This window comes from Fundulus heteroclitus, chromosome 16 (assembly GCF_011125445.2).
Source record: "Fundulus heteroclitus isolate FHET01 chromosome 16, MU-UCD_Fhet_4.1, whole genome shotgun sequence".
NCBI lineage: Eukaryota > Metazoa > Chordata > Actinopteri > Cyprinodontiformes > Fundulidae > Fundulus > Fundulus heteroclitus.
The window spans coordinates 13,305,717-13,324,443 of NC_046376.1; the positions used below are offsets into that span (position 1 = coordinate 13,305,717).

General features: G+C 38.8%; 2 protein-coding genes across 5 annotated transcripts; both read left to right on the plus strand.

Annotated features, from left to right (window-relative positions):
* Window positions 1-8,293: 8,293 nt before the first annotated feature.
* On the plus strand, window positions 8,294-11,252 carry LOC105937385 (bryoporin). Its single transcript, XM_012878670.3, has 3 exons — window positions 8,294-8,438; window positions 8,807-8,915; window positions 10,527-11,252. Exons 2-3 carry the CDS (start codon window positions 8,812-8,814, stop codon window positions 10,954-10,956), a joined length of 534 nt encoding a protein of 177 aa, XP_012734124.2. The 5' UTR covers window positions 8,294-8,438; window positions 8,807-8,811; the 3' UTR covers window positions 10,957-11,252.
* A 602-nt stretch (window positions 11,253-11,854) lies between these two features.
* On the plus strand, window positions 11,855-14,821 carry apnl (actinoporin-like protein). 4 transcript variants are annotated; one of them, XM_021324695.2, is made up of 3 exons: window positions 11,855-11,951; window positions 12,673-12,795; window positions 13,994-14,821. In XM_021324695.2, the coding sequence occupies exons 2-3, from the start codon at window positions 12,692-12,694 to the stop codon at window positions 14,448-14,450; spliced, it is 561 nt and encodes a 186-aa protein (XP_021180370.2). In that variant the 5' UTR covers window positions 11,855-11,951; window positions 12,673-12,691; the 3' UTR covers window positions 14,451-14,821. The 4 variants fall into 4 exon arrangements, with proteins under 4 accessions (XP_021180370.2, XP_021180373.2, XP_036004506.1 ...); XM_021324698.2 differs by having other exon boundaries at window positions 11,856-11,951; window positions 12,670-12,795; XM_036148613.1 differs by having other exon boundaries at window positions 11,859-11,951; window positions 12,636-12,795.
* Window positions 14,822-18,727: the final 3,906 nt, after the last annotated feature.

An 18,727-nucleotide genomic window follows, 5' to 3' on the forward strand; every position in this document is an offset into this window, starting at 1 on the left:
GCGCTATTGATTCTTGTTAGGTGGGGGAATTAATCCGCGCTGAGCACAAATCATCTTTGAAGCAGGCGTTTATTCCCACTCTCACCTCCAGTGCAGCACCCCGGATGCGTTTTTGCCGCGCGGTAATTTGAGCGGGCGGATGCGCTGGCATGCTCTGTCAACTTAAAGCCCTCGTCTACAGCCCGGGCCTCCTGAAAGCGCACACACCGGCCTACGTAAAAGACACAGCCTCGTGCCTCCACAGACACTTGTGCGCGCGCACACAGATTAATGTCAAGGACTTCCCTTTTAGAATGCTAAGACATTATACATGCAGATTAAAGCCCCGTTTTTTTCCCTGCGCATACTTTGCTGTGGGATATTCTCTTGGCTTGTCACTTTATTTCTCCCCTCCTCTTAAAAGTGGCATCAAATGTAATCCTTCTTAATAGATGCGTACTATTTACACTTATACCATAATCGCTTAAACATTCATTTACACGGCCATATTTGGTTGTTCGAGGCCCTGACAGCCGATTCATCAAAAAGTAAATGTGCAGAACCTCGCGCCCTCTGTAGCAATCAATCAATATGCTCGTCTCCAGGCTACCATCGGCGCAGATACGTCTCGGAGCAAAATTAATCACTGCAAAGTTTGCATAATCCTCATCTACTTCCGCTCACCCATTACCCTACGTTTGAGAACCTTTACCTTTGAAGACCATTTTGATGACTGAAGAGATTAATCAGCATGTCCCTTTCTCAAGGCTGATTGAATTGTGAGAGTTGAGCAGTGAATAAGATGATCTAAAAGGGGGACGTTTGAATTCCATGATTGGATTTGTAGCTAAAAATATTTTCTGGATATATACATCGCTGCTTTTAAGGAAACTGAGCAGGCTTCTAAATTACAAATCCCACAAATGAGCTGCATTTGAGAAATTGTATTAATTAGTTAATTTTATTTCATTCTTACAGTAATTTGCTCCCTTGTATGTTAGAGATAGCTTTAAAGATTCTGCTTTGTTTATGATTGTTGTTTAGATTTTAGTGGTTTACCGATAATTGCTGTTTATATAAAATGGTCTGTTAGCTTTATAAACGATGTTAATGAGCAAATTATTTGACTTTTCAACATGCAAGAGATGGCAAACTGTAAAGAAGTGAGGATGATGGCATACTGCATCTGCTTTCTGTTACATTCCTGGGAATAGAGTATATGCAGGAGTTCACCATAGCGATTTGATTGTTGCACTGTATAGTAATATTATTATATTAATGAAATAATGCATCTTTTGGACTATATGTCATACAGATGAAAAGTTGAAAACCGAGTCTGCATGAAGACAGGACTAGCTAACTGATGCATTTTATCCACACAGCTTAAAGGACAAGTGGGACGCTCCATTGATTTGTCCAGATAATGAGCACGTGGCTCCAGAAACTGTTTTATGTTGACGTGGCAACTACTAAGATGCACAACCATGAAAGAAGTAAATAAGACACATTTCCCTCCGTAGAAGTGAAGCAGGGCACCGGTTCAATTTGCTCCTTCGTTGCTTTTTGCTCCCATTTCGAACCAACGTGTTGCCACTTTGTTCCCATCTACTACCATTTCATAATCCGGTTTCTGCCATTTCATCCCATGAAGCTTACCATTCTGTCCTGACTAGACATGGGCCTGTATGAGATTCTACTCCTATGACCACATCTAATACCACATCCTTATGGTATTTCCATATTTACACATTAAAAAATAAGAACAAAAATGTGTAAAACGATCTAAGACCTTCTTTTTTTTAATAAAAGCTTCAGTTACTGATACTCAAACAAATAAAACTAATATATGGATTATGAAATAAATAATGCTATGTATGATATTTAGTTGTTTGGCTACTGACTGTGTGGGAACAGTGGTCTAGTGGTCAGAAAGCCTGGTGTTTGTGTCTTGGAGAGGCTGCAAAGGTCGACGGTTGGAAACTCAGTCTGTCACTCTGGGTCTCTGAGCAAGACCCTTGACCACAGATTGCCCCCCCCCCCCTCCCCCCATGCTACACAGTGTTGGCAGCACACTGCTCCCTAACTGATGGGTTAAACGCAGAGACAAATTTTCCTTCTGTGAGACTATAAAGGGAAATATTTCATAGACTTATCTGATTTAATCTCTTATAGTCACAAAAAAGCGTACACAAAATTTCTGGTTTCCCTTGTATGTAACCAAATTGGTCCATATCAAATAAACCTATTGATACTTTGACAAGATATGTTTTTTTTCTCTATATTGTTTGGTTTATTTCTGTAATGCCAGCAGTAGTATACACACGTTGTAGGTGACCAATGTTAGTCAAAATAGTGTTAGAGGATCCATACGTTGCGTTAAGGTCGCAGTCTCCACTGGAGGCGTGGGTTCGAGTCCCACTCCTGACAGAATCTGCTTAGGGGAGTGTTGGCCTAGTGGTTAGAGCAGCGTGCTTGCACTCAGAGAAGGATGCAAGTACCCAGTTCGATCTTGTTCTTCTGAGAATAAACTCTTGTCTAAAATATCCTTCAGTCTCTGCGCTACAGCAATATATTGTTGTCATACTTAAGTCAAATTATAGCTCTGTGCTGTCTTCTATTTGTGTCGAAAAAAGGGAGCCCAGAAACAAAGTATCAATATGTTATTATCCAGCATATTTCCTCTAAAGATAGTTATTGGAAAAACAATTTCTCTATTAAGAACTGATTATCTTGGCACGACTATTACTGTCAACTGCATCGCACATCATTACAAATTCTTATCGTGACTGAGTATTATGTCTTTCTCCGACCTGAACAAACAAAGCGCAATGATTTGACCTTTTCATTTAAACTGGTTTGGAGCTGTTTAAATGGATGTGTAGCAACTGAACTTTTGTGTCTGTGCTGTTGTTGTTTTTTTTAGAGCCAGAGTACTATGACCTCCTTTCCTCGAATGAAACATGGGTCACAAGAGAAATGAAGAAAAAGACATCTGGTTAGATGAGAGGAGTCAGGAAAACATTTGTTTTAATATTTCATAAGTGAACTATGTAAAATTGAAGGTTTGCTTGAACGCTGTTTGATATAATTGGTCTTAAATGCAGCAATGAGCTCTGCATTAAACACCCAGTTATCATCAGGTTTATCTGCAGAGATAAAGAGATTAAGACAGAACCAAATTGCTCTCTCTGGAGACAGAAATGTCACTGATGTTATGCATCATTAGTGCTGCATAGAAGGTGGCTTCATCGCTGAGCAGGAGAGGGGGGTGGAATATGAATAAGACATTAGTGTTTAACTGAAGCAAATCTGTGTTTTGTTTGGTGTTTTTTTTACTATTATTCCTGCACCAGTACAAGACATTTGTATGTATTTAAGTTACAAAAAATATGTTGTAAATCATCCATACCTCCAGGATAAAAAAAAAAAAGTGAGTGCCATTAGGCTACATGATGCAGTTTATAGCAATGATTTCATATTAACCTAAAACCAGTCTGGCACATCTGTCAAAGCCAACCACAGTGGAGCAATTTGCAATGATTTTTGTTTTCACGCCTCCTAAAAGGCCAGTTCTCAATCCCAGAGCTCCACGGTGTTGACATCACATTTGGAAATGAAAGAGTGATTCTGGGAAGAGGTCGTAACAGAACCAGACATTAAGCAATGGATGCCAGGCAAATCTGTCAGTCTGATAATGGACATTCTCCAAAGACGAAAAGTCATACTCACAGAGTCTGGCATGTGAAAATAATACTTAATTACATTTAACTTTGAGAGTCTAAGTTGTTGCAAATTTAAAATATCACTGATCTTGTCAGTGAACTAAGAATCATCCGTTAAAGATGTCACATGTTACAAATATTTTTATAGAGCTGTGAAAAAAAGGGGCAGGGAGAGATGATATGTTTATGGCACTTTAATATGAACATGAAATGTTTTAACAAAAAAAAAAACTTATGAAGAAGTCTGTCACAAAAAAAATTCTGAAAGATTCTTTTTCTATTTCTGAGACAATTGGGCAATTAAATATTGTATCCGTTTCATTTGAATCAAAATATTATTATATAATATTGGTTAGACAGCCAGTTTAATGTATTCAGACAAACATAACATGCTATGCTGCATGCTTCTTAACTCTGAGTGTCCATTAGTGAACATCTTGCACTCCAAGATGTTCAGTTGTTTTGCAGCAAATATAATGAAAGTTAGACTATCATGAAGAAAAGAAATTATATATATATATATATATATATATATATATATATATATATATATATATATATATATATATATATATATGATGTTTTAAACTGAAATGTCAAGTTTCTGAAAAGTAAGTTAGTTTCTTTACACCCGAGACTTGTGGTATGGAAACGATGAGCCTGGAAGCAGTCAGCCTGTGGTTCTCCTGAGGCCCAGCTTGTCCAGGTTGTTAGACGGCAGACTTAAGGCTATCTGCATTGTTACCCCACAGAAACAAGTTTCCTAGCCAATTAAGCACAGTAACACCATGGTCATTGGACCAGCTTTTGGGACCTTTTGCAGTGTGGGTAGGTGCCAAGTCCGGCTGGAAAACAAAATCAGCATCTCCAAGGACCACCAACAGCAGATGTTATGCCACCCTAAATTATCACTGGCTGTCGAAACGTCCTACTGGACATCAAGCGCCTCTCCACATTTCCTCCAGACTCCAGGACGTTGATCTCCAAATGAAATGTAAACTTTCCTTTCATCCAAAAAAAAAATATTTTAGGCCACTGAGCAACAATCCAGTTATTTTTTCTCCTTAGCTAAGGTAAGACACTTCTGACACTTGTCTGTGGTTCAGGAGGGGCTCGACTCGAGGGATATGATATTTGCAGTTGACGTGATAGGATTCACCTGTGCATAATTGCTCTTGATGTGCTGACTCCCCCCTCAGTCCACTGCTTGTGAGTCTCCTGCAAATTCTTGAATTTTGTTTGACAATCCTCTCAAGGAAGTACTGCCCATTACTCCAGACTTTTTGAATTGAGAAAGCTTCCTGGAGAGGAAGCGAAACGTCTTCAACTACGAAAAACAAGTCCAGTCGCTTTGTTTTTTACTTTTTTTGGAATGAGTAATGAACAGGTTCTCTCTCGCGCGTCCGGAAGTCTACCCATCTCGCATTGTTTTGTGTCTAGGACTGAAGCTGTAAACCTCCCTCTGCCTTGTTAGATTAAATATGTTAAAGTATAGTTTCTGTTTCAAGAGTCTTTTCTTTACTGCAGAAGTCTACGAAGTCTACACTAAGAGAACACCACTTCTTTCAGGGTAAAGAACTTGGGGGGTACAGTCAATTCTTATCACCATGATAACAAAAATGACAAGAAATAATTTCTTGAAATATGTCTTTGTAATGAATCTATATAATATGAGTTTCACTTTCTAAAATGAGTGACAACAATTTTGTCGGGTCAATGGCAGCCTTTGTTTGCAAACTACTGGAACTTTAAAATAGTGTGTTTTGAGAGCACCGCTGACAACAAAATTCTACATTTACAGATCATTCAGTGATTGAGCTATATTAACAGCCTTGTCACACAATTATTGATTTGCCATGTGTTTTAATAGTGAGGATACACTGTGTTAAAGAAATTAACAGTTAATAAGTATAGACAAAGAATAACATAAAATGTGAATCCACAGCAAAAAGCACTTTACCAGGTTATTTAAATTGTACACCTTTCATTTCAATAAACATGCAACATATACAATGGTGGATGTATCTTAAAAGGACAATTAAAACGCAGTGAAAAATAACAATAGCAGATTTGCAAAAATTTGTAATCTGGAGGTCTTGTTTAACTGCTCTGGAGCAAATACTATGAAGTAATATGACCCAAACAGTGTATAGAGACATCTACACAACTCATGGAGAGACTACATTCAACTTTTCTGCCTTTCTAGAGACTCCATGTACATAACAAAATCTGTTTACGGGCTAAAAAGTGGATTATTGCATGATATGTCCTGATAAACATACTATGTGACAGGTCTTCATGTTTCACAAAATTCATTTTGTTTCTTCCCATTTAGACCCGTAGGGAACATGTATCAACATTTTTGGCAAAATAAAAAAAAAAAAAACAGTGTGAAAAAAGCTTAAAAATTGGTTGAGTTTCTGCCAGGGAGCCATAAAAAGAACTAAAAGCTGTTTTAGTACATTTGAGCTTGAACAAGGTAGCTAATTCGCTAGCACCCTGGCTGTTGCAATTCAACATCAGCCCTCCAGTATATTGCTAAACCATGTGAACAATGTAGGGCCCCCTTGTGGTAAGAACATAATCAACATCCTGGCCATACTATAAAAGGTTTTCTTTTTCTCAAGTCCTTTTCTTACAACTTCATATAGTTAGAACAATAGAAAAAATTTAAATCAAAATACATCGTCCTGATTTACCTTTCTGCATCTTGATCACACAAAGCAAACAAAACTATGTCTATTAAAGTGCTGGTTTACTCTATCTCTTTTGCACAGCTTTATTTAACGGGTCAGCTATTTTCAGAACAACCCAGCAATCAGCACAGACAACACCCAGCATTGCAATTTATCCAAGACTGAAAAGACAAAAGGGTAATTAAGAACTGATGGATGCAATAGGTTTAAAGTTTAATGCATTTACTTTGATTCAGCTCAGACTGGAGATACATGAAAAAAGAGACTTTAGCTGCATTCTTTAAAAACATTCTCTCTGATGATTTACAGGTTTAGTAAACTTTAAAACAACAGAGGCACATAACACATAATGCTGTCAGAAAAGGTGTCTAATGGATTAAAAGCTGCGACAGGAGTGGCATGAGGTTGATTTACTGATGCTGCAGCCACTGTGATTAAATATGGTTATGTACTCAGCATACATTTATCTTTGTCATAACACTGCGAAAGTCTCGGCATCATGCTGATTGCGAGAGCTCACATTGTTTCCTTTTGTCGCCCTCTTAATTACCTCTTGCTAACTATTCTTACAAAGATAACCTGAGTGTGATTAGATTTTACCCACCTGCTTGACAAGGATGTAATTTGGCCCGAGATTAGCTCTTAAAAGGCCGGTTATGCACAATACAGGATGATCCGTTTTAACCGCTGACGAAGAGACATAACACTCAGCGCTTGTGATTACGTGCCTATAGGATCATTTTGATCATTAAAAGGAGATTTAGCAAATGATTTATCTGAAATGCTTTAAAATTGGCCTGAGGGTGGCAGCAGAAGATAGGTCAAACTGAGGAAGTCATTCCTCTGTATAAAGGTCCTTTTGCACATTTTAGGCTCAATGGGGCAGATTTCAATTTAAGGTAATACAACCGAGATTACATTTTTATATGTTCGGATTATTCTATTCTAACGACAGCTAAAATTCTGTGTCTGTGTGTGTGTGTGTGTGGGGGGGGGGGGGGTCTTACTCTGGGACACGCACAGTGTTACGATTGTCCATACATTACATTTGAATAAATATGAGGTGAAAGCTATTTGTAATTTTTTTTTTAGATTTCTCCAACAGGATCGCTGGGTGTTTTAATCTGCAAACTTTACCTGACAAAGTCGGTGTAGTGCAAATGCCTTTTCTGCAGATGCATGTTTGGTGCCATCTGGTGACTTTAAGCTTTGGAGTTGAAGGGATTCTTAAACGAAACAGAGCAGCAGCCAAGAAATCACATGTGCTGGTTACAGGATAATATCGCAAAACATTCCTAATCGGGAAGCATTAAGATATACTGGAGATACTATACAGCTCCTTGTTACATAAAGTCTTGTTTTCGTAAGCAGTGGGGGGAAAAAAAGGCAGCGCCTCTTCCTCGACTTCCCAATCCTCTGGGAGCAGAGTAAGCATTTAAGACTTAGATGTAGACGGTGTGTTGAAATGTGTGAGTGATTTTAGGAGGCTCCCACAGGAATCTGTTACTAGCCCTCACCTGCAGGGAAAATAAGCGCTTGAGCAATGCCTCGGGAAATGTAGGTTCATTCGAAGCAAGATGGAACATGAAGGATTTCACCTCCTTCTAAAGAAACAGTGGAGGTTTTTAAAAGATCTAAATGGCAGCCAGTTAAACCATAAGATGTATATAATTAAAACACTAAAGAACAAATAAAATATGTTAAATGAGATTGTTTTCGCCTCTCCACCGATATCTCTCGTGTGTGATGGAAAGGGGAGAGTTGATGATAATCAAGAGGTGTTGTCAAATTAATTGATATGTTTTGCGATGCACCTAATTGAAATCCTTGATGGTGATTAATCTACAGCGTTTAGAGAACACCGGCTGCCCCAAAGCGCCTCTTGTTTCAGTAAAAGTTTCCAATAACTGACGGTGTGGACACGCCTGTGTTTGAGCAAGTGCTGTGGAGGTGTAATCACACAGGAGACACTCTCTCCAGGATCTGAGGAAGAGAACTTGACGCTGCTGTCTGGCACAACACTGGTGTGAAACTCTAAAAGGTAAATATAATAATCACACTCTCTGGGAGGAAAATATCACTTGATTATGCTCGATTTCTTGCGTTGGAAAAGTTTTATCGCACTCGTGATCTTTTTCTATGTGCCATTGTGATGCCAACACACCTACTTTACCTAACAAAAGTTCCCTCCGTCGAGCTGCCGTCACTGGTGATACAAAAACAAAGATGTAGCTCATGTTTGACCTTTTGTTTCTTCCCATTTTATGCCACCAACCTAAATACTATTCCTGTTCTCTGAGTAAATGACTGGAAACCATGCACATTTTGTCTGTTCCATACAGAAAACGGTAATCGCTGGTCCCTTGGAAGATCTGCAACACTAAGCTTTCACTCGTGCTTCTCTTGCAGCGAAGATGCCTGAAACTGCAGAGGCTGTGTCTGCCACTCTCACCACCAACAGAAACTGCACCATAGAGATAACCAATGTTAGTGGTAGCTACTGTCTCATTAACCCCAAGTAAGTCTGCAACTGCGTCATCGAGCTTACGACACTAAACAATGGGTACATTGAAGGTATATTTTAGCTCAAACTGCAATAGATGAGATATAGTACATTTCTTTTTATTTATTGTCGTACAGTGATGTTTTTTTTTTTTTGTTGGATTTATGGCAATGTGATGGTCATGTCAAAATGCCATGCAATTGCCTTTTAAAGTGTTTGAAAAACTTGTTTTAATTCCCCCTTTTTTTAAGACGCATCTATACATTTGCAATCAGAGCAGTTAGTCACAAAAAAGTTACAGAACATTGCAAAATTATTCATAAATCCCAGAACTTTTTCACATTTTTTTTTTCATATTACAACCAAAAACCTCTGTCTATTATATTGGGGCTTTTTTTGACAAACAGGAAATAATTGGAGCATGGAAGGAAAACAAACCATGGTTTGAAAAAATACATTTTCTAACAACTATCTGTAAAGTGTCAATACTTTGTGGAACGACTTTTCACTGGAATTGCAGCTGCTGGTTTTTAGGGGTGCGTCTCCATTAGCTTTGCACGTCTAAAGCCTGACATTTTTGTCCATTATTCTTTGGAAAGTTGCTCACACTCAGTCTCATTGCATAGAGAAAACACCACAGATTCTCCTCTGTATATATGTCTAGCCTTGATTGGAGCATTCTAATACATGAATATATTTCTATCCTAAAATTTTAAATATATATGTTATAGATAGTTATAAAGAATATTAAAGTAATGTGTATAGATACCTCATACTTCTCTTGTTCTAAATGTGCTGTGACAAAATAATTTGTCTATTCTTATCTTAATGATATTGGAGCTCTTACACAGTTTTAAAAGTTACTCCTGCTGCTAATGCTCAAATCCTTTGTAGCCTTCAAACACTATTTTTTACAAGTTTGCCCTGTTTTTCGTTCCATTCATCTTACTATTATTGGTTATTGGGACGTCCTATCTCTTTCTTTCAAAAATGGCTTTCTTCTTGCCCCCATTCAAATAATACACTGGCACACTTTTTAGATTTTGCTTGTAAAAAATGTGAAAACCAAGTATTCCTTTCCTTTTACTTTGCAGTTGTGCGCTACTTTGCGTTGGTCCGAGTTTCTGCTCACAGAGTGACAAAATGTGTAATCTTCCAAGGGATATTAATGCTTTTCAAAAGTAAAAAAAGTTGAAAGTGAAGTGCACAAATAAAATAATAAAAGAAATACCACCAGAATGCTTATGGAGCCTTTTGCCATGTGTGTCATGTTTCTGCATTTGTCTAGGTTAGTCAGGACAGGCCATATTTTGGATGGGTGATTTTCACATGTGACATTACATTGCCGAGAACATCCACCTATCGATCATGCACTGACACACACTGCCTCATTGCACATTCCATGCAGCTGGAGTCACTTTTGCTTAGAAGTCCATAGGAGTACACTTCTAGTCATACTCCATCCATCTGTGTGTGCGGTTCCGCCCCAGACAGCCTAACGCTCTGAAAGAGCATCACCGAGCTTTAGGAAACTTTGCAAAGTTTTTTCTTTTCTTTTTTTTTTTCCTTTTTCACTGCAACATTGGAGAACTGTCCTAAATACTACTTATCTGCTCTCCTTTATAGGGTATACATGAACAGTGGCTTTTCCTACCACCCACCCCAGCCCACAGTTCGAACCCAAAAGACAGAGGTGTGCTCCTTCACAAAGGACGACAACACCGCCACCGGCGCGGTCGGCCTGCTAACCTACGACTTGTTCCACATGCAGAGCCGGGTCTGTTCCGAGCGCATGGCCATCATGTTCTCCGTGCCTTTCGACCGAAACATTTACGCGAACCGGCTGGCTGTGGGTGTGGTCGAGAATTCCCGGGCCTGTGACAAACATCTGTATGACCAGATGTATGATGGGAAAGATCTCAGTCACTCCGCCCGCTCGGATGCAAACGGGTGTGGGCTTGAATATAAAGCACCATATGTTGATTTAAGAGCCACAATGTCTACAACAGGCAAAGCCATTGTTAAAGTGGAGCTGTATGATAAAATGGGCCGTTAGTGCGCCGGCTAATTGGGTTTTATTCTTCCACTCTTTGTTGTTTTTTTGTGTCCCCGTAGTGAATAGAAATCGTTTGATGTGACCACTGTTGTGGTCTTGAAATTTAAAAAAAAAAAGAAGAAAAAAAGCATTCAAGAGAGGAAGACTGATTTTGCTGTCATCTGTATTTCGCGTCTGCTGTGAGATATCAATATCTGACAGCCAGCTCATTGATTTCCCATTAGCTAATGTCTTGGTCTCATGTACGTTGTACTCTCTCTTCTCTTTGATTATGGTAATAAAACATTCAGACCCAATGCGTGTGTTGCTTTGTTGGGAGTATGTTTTCCACTCTGTATGCCTGCATTATTACTGATGAACAGTAATTATTATTTAATCTCTTATCTAGATCTATCCAATTCTAATGAGCGGCAACAGATGGAATGCCGCCGTAGATGTTTTTTTAATTGGCACAATAACAACACTGTTCTGTGCTGGCTGGGAGACTCTTCGTCTTGCTCGATTGTGCAAAATTTGGAAAACAGCGGCTTCAGTAGTAGAGAGAATAAGAGTAAAGAGGCTCCAGAGATGCGTGCCTAGACTTGGATTGTTCTCTTTTTTTTTTTTTTTTTCTGTTGCACAGTAAAAAAGGGATGAGGTTCCCAGACTGCTGTCACATGGAGTTGATGAAAAAAAAAAAAACAGGACTAGATAAATGTGCCGAGTCAACAACAAAGGGATCCAAAGGGAAAACATTGGAGAGGGATCCAAGGAAGGGTGTGGTTGTTTGATCAAACAGGGAAAAACCAAACATATATGTATTCTATTGCTCCTCTTTTTGTGTGGGTCTTACTAATGCATGTATGTGGAAAGAGGGTGTGCCTGGTCTAAATTACACTATGTTGCAAGAGGGAGGGGGACATCCTGGAAAGAGGGGAAAAAACAGAACCTCCCACTCAGGTATCTTTTCCCACTTCTCCCATTTTACTCTCGGAACACTTGCACCTGGTTAGTAGGTAAGTCTCTTAAATCTTTACAATTTGGAGAAGATATTCATATTTTTAGCTTAAATTTCTTAACAAAAGCTTTTGTTTGATAGGTATTTTTGCCTGTTTTGACTACTATTAATATTGCATGGTACTTGGGCCAAGCATTCCATGATTGTTCATAACTGTATCCATGTTAATACTCCGGGGATAGTGTTGTAACAGAGTAAGGCTGCAGTGCAAAGGTCTCATGCATGTTTTATCATGTAGCAAGGGCAGTTAACAAGATATCTTAGATTCGAGAGGACTTCCTCACGACTGCATGGCTGCATAGTTATTTAGAGATGTGGGCATGTGAATAAAAGAATCCAGAGTTCCCCATGTTGGATGCCACAGAGTTCAGTACTTGGTTCTTTATTGTTTCTGTTGTATGTATGATTTATGTTCAGTCTCATATCTTTTTTTATTTGCTGATGGTATAACCTTCTTTCATAGTGCGGAAAATCTGAAACAGCTTTTGGATGCGAACATAAATATTTGACAAAGAAGGCACTACATAACCTTTAGCCTCACCCTAAACCTGATGCTAAACATTCACCTGTTTTCTGCTCTAATTCATGTCGCTAAATAAAAAAATAAAATAAATAAAAAAACTGTCTAACTAATTTAAAAACCCCACCAGCAGCCATGCCTTTCATGTTGTTTCTGATTCAGGTAGCTGACGTCGGAGTTACCTTTGTTTTACAAGCAGATCTCACAACTGTTGCAGCATGACTGAGTCGGCTGAAGCCGTGGCAGCTGATGTGACCAGCAAGAGGAGTGTAACCATTGAAATCACTAATGTCACCAGTAACTACTGCCTTGTCAGTCCCAGGTGAGGAATGTGTGGATAGCTTATACGTTAACATTTTGATTGGATATTTTTGTAAATACGTAATGTACAGTGGAAACCAGGTGTTTATTTAAACTGTTTAAGAAGACACGTAACTGTTATTCACTATCTGACATGAAATTAGACTTTTTCTGTTTTTGGATCAGTTCACATTACCAAAATTACTGAAATTTGCTAAACACCAGGATAATGACAGAGAATTTGGTTTGCTGTTTGTTTCCAACTGTCTTGTACTTAGTATTTGGTTAAATTGTCTTTTGAACTGTCAAATGTTTTGGGGATCTTCCCACAAGCCTCTCAACGAGGTTTGCTGGAGTTTTGGCCCATCCCTCCTGACAGAACTGGGGTAACTGAGTTAGGTTTGTAGGACACCTCACTCAAACGCATTATTTCATCTCTGACCAGAATTTTCCTGGGACTGAGGTCAAGGCTTTATGATGGCCTCTCCAAAATATTGATTTGTTTTCCTTAAGTCCCTTTGGAGCTAATTAGGCTGCTTCTGGTCATCGTCCATTTAGCTGATTTCTTTTAGATGTTGCTTCAATATTTCTTCAGAATGTTCTTTCCTCATGCCAGAGAACATCTCTACAAAAATTTAAATATTTTTTTTCTCTCTAAGTGTATCTTCCAACATTGACATTGTTTTTGGATTAATGGCCGTTTTTGTGTTGAGGGTCCTTTCAGCTCAGGACTTTTTTCACTATTGATGATGACAACCTTCTACCAGCCTTAGCTAATGTGGTCTTTTACCCTTATCATGGGAATATTATGCATTTTTTTCCACCAAAACTTGTTCGTCTCTGAGTCAAAGACACTCCCATGCCGTTTATATTTGCATATTGCACCTTATGTACCAGACTTGATGGAGTCTGCCATTAGCTTCTGAATATCTTGCATGATTTCTTTTTGTTTTCCAATGATGTCCAACAAGAAACAATGTGGCCTTAAACCATATCCATAGGTTGGCCTTCATTTAACTCAACTGATGTTGTGAATCAGAAGCTTACAAAGCTGTAGCTCTGTCATCTGGGCTTTCCCAAACTTCTAAAAAGGATCTTACAATTGATCTAAAACGCAAGAACAGGTTTTAGATCAGGAAAGGGACTGAATGTTAGTCATTTTTATACATTGTGTGTAAATATCAGCTTTAACCGTTTGTTCTTATTTTTGTCCTGTTCAGAGCTTACCTTGACAATGGAGAGGTATTCAATCCACCTCAACCGACGGTACGCCCCCTCAAGACAGAGGTGTGCACCTTCACCAAGTCTAGTGGAAAGGCAACCGGTAGCATTGGCGTCCTGACCTACGATCTTTTCGAGAGGTCCCAGAACGACAACATTGAGACCTTGGCCATCCTGTTTTCAGTTCCCTGGGACTACAACCTGTACAAGAACTGGTTCGCGGTGGGCGTCTATAAAAAGGGTCGTAACTGCGATAAGGATCTGTTCAAAGAAATGTACTACGAGAAGAAAGAGCTTGAGCACGGTTTTGTCAGAGCGCAAGCCAGTGGCTCAGGCATCAATTATGCGGGTGACTACCTTGACATCAGAGCCACGATGTGTCCCATGGGCAACGCCATCTTGAAGGTGGAGATATGGGACAAGGTTTTCACACCCATGGGACAGCAAGCTTATTAGGACCGAATCCCAGTAGCAGAATCTTTCCTCTCAGTTAGTATTTTTCTGCAGACTTATTTCAGTCCAGTGAGCATGCACACCTTAGCAGATTTGCTGTGGCTGATGTATTTGTATGACTTGGTATTACAATCCTGCTTGAGATCAGAGTTTGTTTGTTTTTTTTAAAATCCTGCCAAAAATATCCTCCTTTTTATTGCGAAATCCGCTCTATACAAATCAGTTTTAAACTGGCATCTTTAGAAAAGGAAATAAAAGCATGGCTCCCTGAAGGATGAGGGCACATAGCTTGATGAAATACACAGAGACCCTGTTTGAGTGCACCTTGACATTATTCTTTCAGGAATAAAATAAACCTTTTTTGCTGAAGCTAATTGTGTTTCTCTGTCTGCTGATTGGGGTTAAAACAGGGTTGGAAAAGGGGAGGGAAACATTTTCATGTGAAGAGGGGATTTTTATTTATTTATTTAGCATGCCTTCTATCCAATGTGTACTTTCTGTGTTTACAAGGTCTTGATTATTTTGATGTGGGGACTGGAGATATGGACAGACACAGAAAAAGAGGTTTAATAACATGTCTGAATTTACAGCACATTGCAATCATAATTTAGTTTTAAATCAACAGTTGAAAAAGTGTTTTCTGTTGATAGGTTGTAAGGAAGAGAGGCTAAACTGGAGATGGAGATTGCGTAATTAGTAAAAATTAAAACAGACTAAAAGTTCTCCTTCAATTTGAAATGAATACCAAAATCATAGTTTATCGTGTTGTTCTGTTTTTACAACGTTCTGATCTTGACAGGTTGAAAACGATCTATATCGATGTGACCACACAGCAACTTTCCCTCATCTCAACACTAAGTACCTATTTTACAGGGACATCCCTACCAGTTCTTTGCAGACACTGCCATTAACCTTACAGATATACGGAGATTTAATGCAGGAGGCGGAACAGCTGCTCTTTATTTACGTCTCGTAGGAAGATATCAGGTTTCAGCAAATTTATTTGAAGTCTTCACGCTGCCATTCTGGTTCTGGTTTCCCGTTATTGTCACAAGGCTTTTTGCAGATTTAACCGCCGCCTGCACAAAGACGCACAGATCAAAGGTTTCGGTCGTTGCTGTTTCATTTGCATAAAAAGCAAACATTATATAGAGCCAGAAATTGGGCCTGTTTAGACTCAATCCCCAAAGCTTTTTTTTTGAGTGACATATTGAAGATATTGACATACTGTATTTTAGCTTTTAATATTTCCCTTTGTGTCTACGACAACTGTTCATTAGTCTACTTTCATATTTCCTTTTATGGAGATTACCTGTCTTCACACCTGCACGTGCAGATATGGATATATCGAATAATTTCAATTGTGCGTCATGCAATTTAAATGCTGGAAGGAAGAGTATTGTAAAAACGCGGAGCAGGATTAGATGTTCTAAATATGAAATAGAAAGATTTTAGAAAGTATTTTATCCTCGGCAGATAAAGGAAAGAAGCACAGCGTTTGTGGATTGACACAGGTGCAGTTTAGGAGGAAGCGGGATAGAAAAGGCATTAGGAGCGTGTAGGTGTAGATCGGTGCTGCTGCACCTGAACATTACGCTGAAACCCGAGCTGAACTGAGCAGACAATAACCACGTGTGAGGAAAAAATCTTAGAAACTGTTCACCCAATTACCTGAAAAACAAAAAGCAGCTGTAGCTGTTGCTTGTTTATGCTTCGCAGCAGAAATCCTGCCTGATTGTGCACAGAGAAGCAAAATGAGAGTCTCCATGACCTGATATTTGAGGTTAAACTGCAGAGCTTAAATCATGCATGCAGAGATACATCCAGCTGTTTTTTACGCTTTTTTTTTTTTTTTTACATCTTAAAATTAATAGAACCTTTAAAACTGAAGTATGGTGCGGCACTGCACAAAAGGCTCTCAAACAGTGCCATCTAGAGGCCTGTAACAACAGGAATCCTTGTTAGAGCCACAGCTAAATCTCAAAATCATAATGTAATGTCTGAAAAGAGAGAATATAAAAAAAACAGCACTAAAAGAAACGCGTTTGTTTAAAGGGTCTAACAAAACGCAGACAGACACTTCTCTGATGAAAGCTTCTTCTTTGTTTTGTTTCCAAGTTCTTTGTCGCTCTGTCCTCTTACGCTGGCACCTTCTCCAAACGTGTCCTGACAGCCAGCAGGGTCTGCTTGTCTTCGATAGTTCACCGTGTGTCCGACCTGATGGGGGACAGCCTGGAGCAGAGAGCTGGCGTGGTTCCCATCAGTTTCAGGCGTCCAATTGTTAGTTTCGTCTCTGAAGAATCCAAAAAGTTTCAGGCCAAACCGGGGTTCCACTGATACGCACGCGTGTTTCCAATCGCACGCAGGATCTATTTCATGATTTCTTCAGCTAAAACACGAGGGCCAGAAGTTCTGTTTTTCCTGGCTGGATATAGAAATCAACTCACCAGGTTAGCTTGCTTTTTGGAATCTCCCAGCATGCGCACAAACACAGATGTGTATCGAGTAACAGTACAGATAGCTTGAGAAAAGGCCAACATTGTTATCTGCTTTCAACATCTTTTACATTTAGATCAATAATTTGGAGCATCTGTACCTCTAAAGTTGGTGATTTTGTTCTAAATGTGAAATCTCTTGCAAAAGTATGTTTTATGTTTTGCTGCAGCACAACCTGGAATTAAAACGGATTGTTTGAGAGAACATTTAACGTACAGAGCATGCTCATAACTGTGAAGGTGTATTTCTTTTATTAAGAAGCACTCAACAAATAGGTCAAAATAACAAAAAAAACTGCCGAATGCATAAGTGTTCACCCCCTCAGGTATTTTGGGGAGGTCCATCACATAAAATAAGATTTAAAAAAAAGATTTACAGGTTGAAATGGATGAAAATAGTTAAAAGCAAGAGACTGTGTATGAGATGTTTTGTGGAATCATGTTTAATCCCTGAAGTACAAGTTTGACATTTTGCTGCAATTTGACTTTGTCAGTCAATTTTGACCAGACTTAAAGAATCCAGGCCAAACAACACCAATCATTGGTCAGATTTCAGATGGATCTGTTGTTGTTTTTTTTTATCTGTTCTGTTTATTTCATCTGCTCTTGTCAGTCCTTTTGCAGCCAAACATTATGCTCTTGTCTCTGACCCATCCTGCAAATACCAATGCTTTTCTTGACAACTTAGCAGCCATCGCTTAATATAAGGACATGCCTGTGTTTTATCACTTTAACACTTTCTCCTCACTTCCAGCTTGTTTATGAAATATCTTTTGCACATTTAAGAGCTGCACTCTGTTGCTTTACCATAATGCTGCCTGTCCACTAACACATACTCAGCTGTGAAATAAATCTGTCCAACCTCCTACAGAAACACAGAAAAAGACTTTGTTCTTCTGTGCTTTTTAGTCCTTGTTTTTTTATGTGAATCAACAAATAAAACTTTCTCTTCTGTGACTGTTGATTTGAATTGTAATTTACTGACTACAGGGCATTTTAGTGGATAAATCAAACACGGTACATTCGGTCGATAGATATTCATGTTAAAGAATTATGTTTTATGCCATTTTAGGCCAGAAATGCACAGAGCTCATCACATTGACCACCTCTGGGAAATTTTGAAGTTTGGAACACCTGTGCGTGAACACAATACCAAAAAGGGAGGACATGAGCAATGACCTTCAATCAGCTGCTGCTGCCTATCAATCTGGGAATAGTTATAATGTAATTTCCAACTGAGTTAAAGTTCTACAGTAAGAAAAGATCCTTCTAACACTAAAACAAAACAGAGACAGCTGACAATCGTATGCACTGAAAAAACAGAACTAAAAGTAAGTGAAATTTTCTTGAAATCATTGTAATTTTCCTTGATTAGAGCAGGTAAATAAGACTATTTGCCAATGGAATAAGATTTTTGCACTTTAAAATAGGAACAATTCATCTCCGTCGTCTTATTTCCAGTGCAGGATGTCTAATTATGTAATTTTAGAGATGAATTGTTGCTATTTTAAGTGCAAAAATCTCATTCTATTGGCAAATAGTCTTATCTACCTGGTCAAATCAAGACAAATACACTCATTTCAAGAAATTTTTACTTATTTTTAGTTCCCTTTTGCAGTGTAAAGAGTAGATTCCCCAGCAAACTCACCCTCAGAGTCATACCATGCTATCACAGTAAATCCAAAGAACCAAAGAGCTAAATGTCAGACTTGGTTGGCCTCAGCCAGTGTGGGCTATCTTAAAGTTCTTAAAAGTACATTTCAAAAACACTACAGCTTGGTTAAC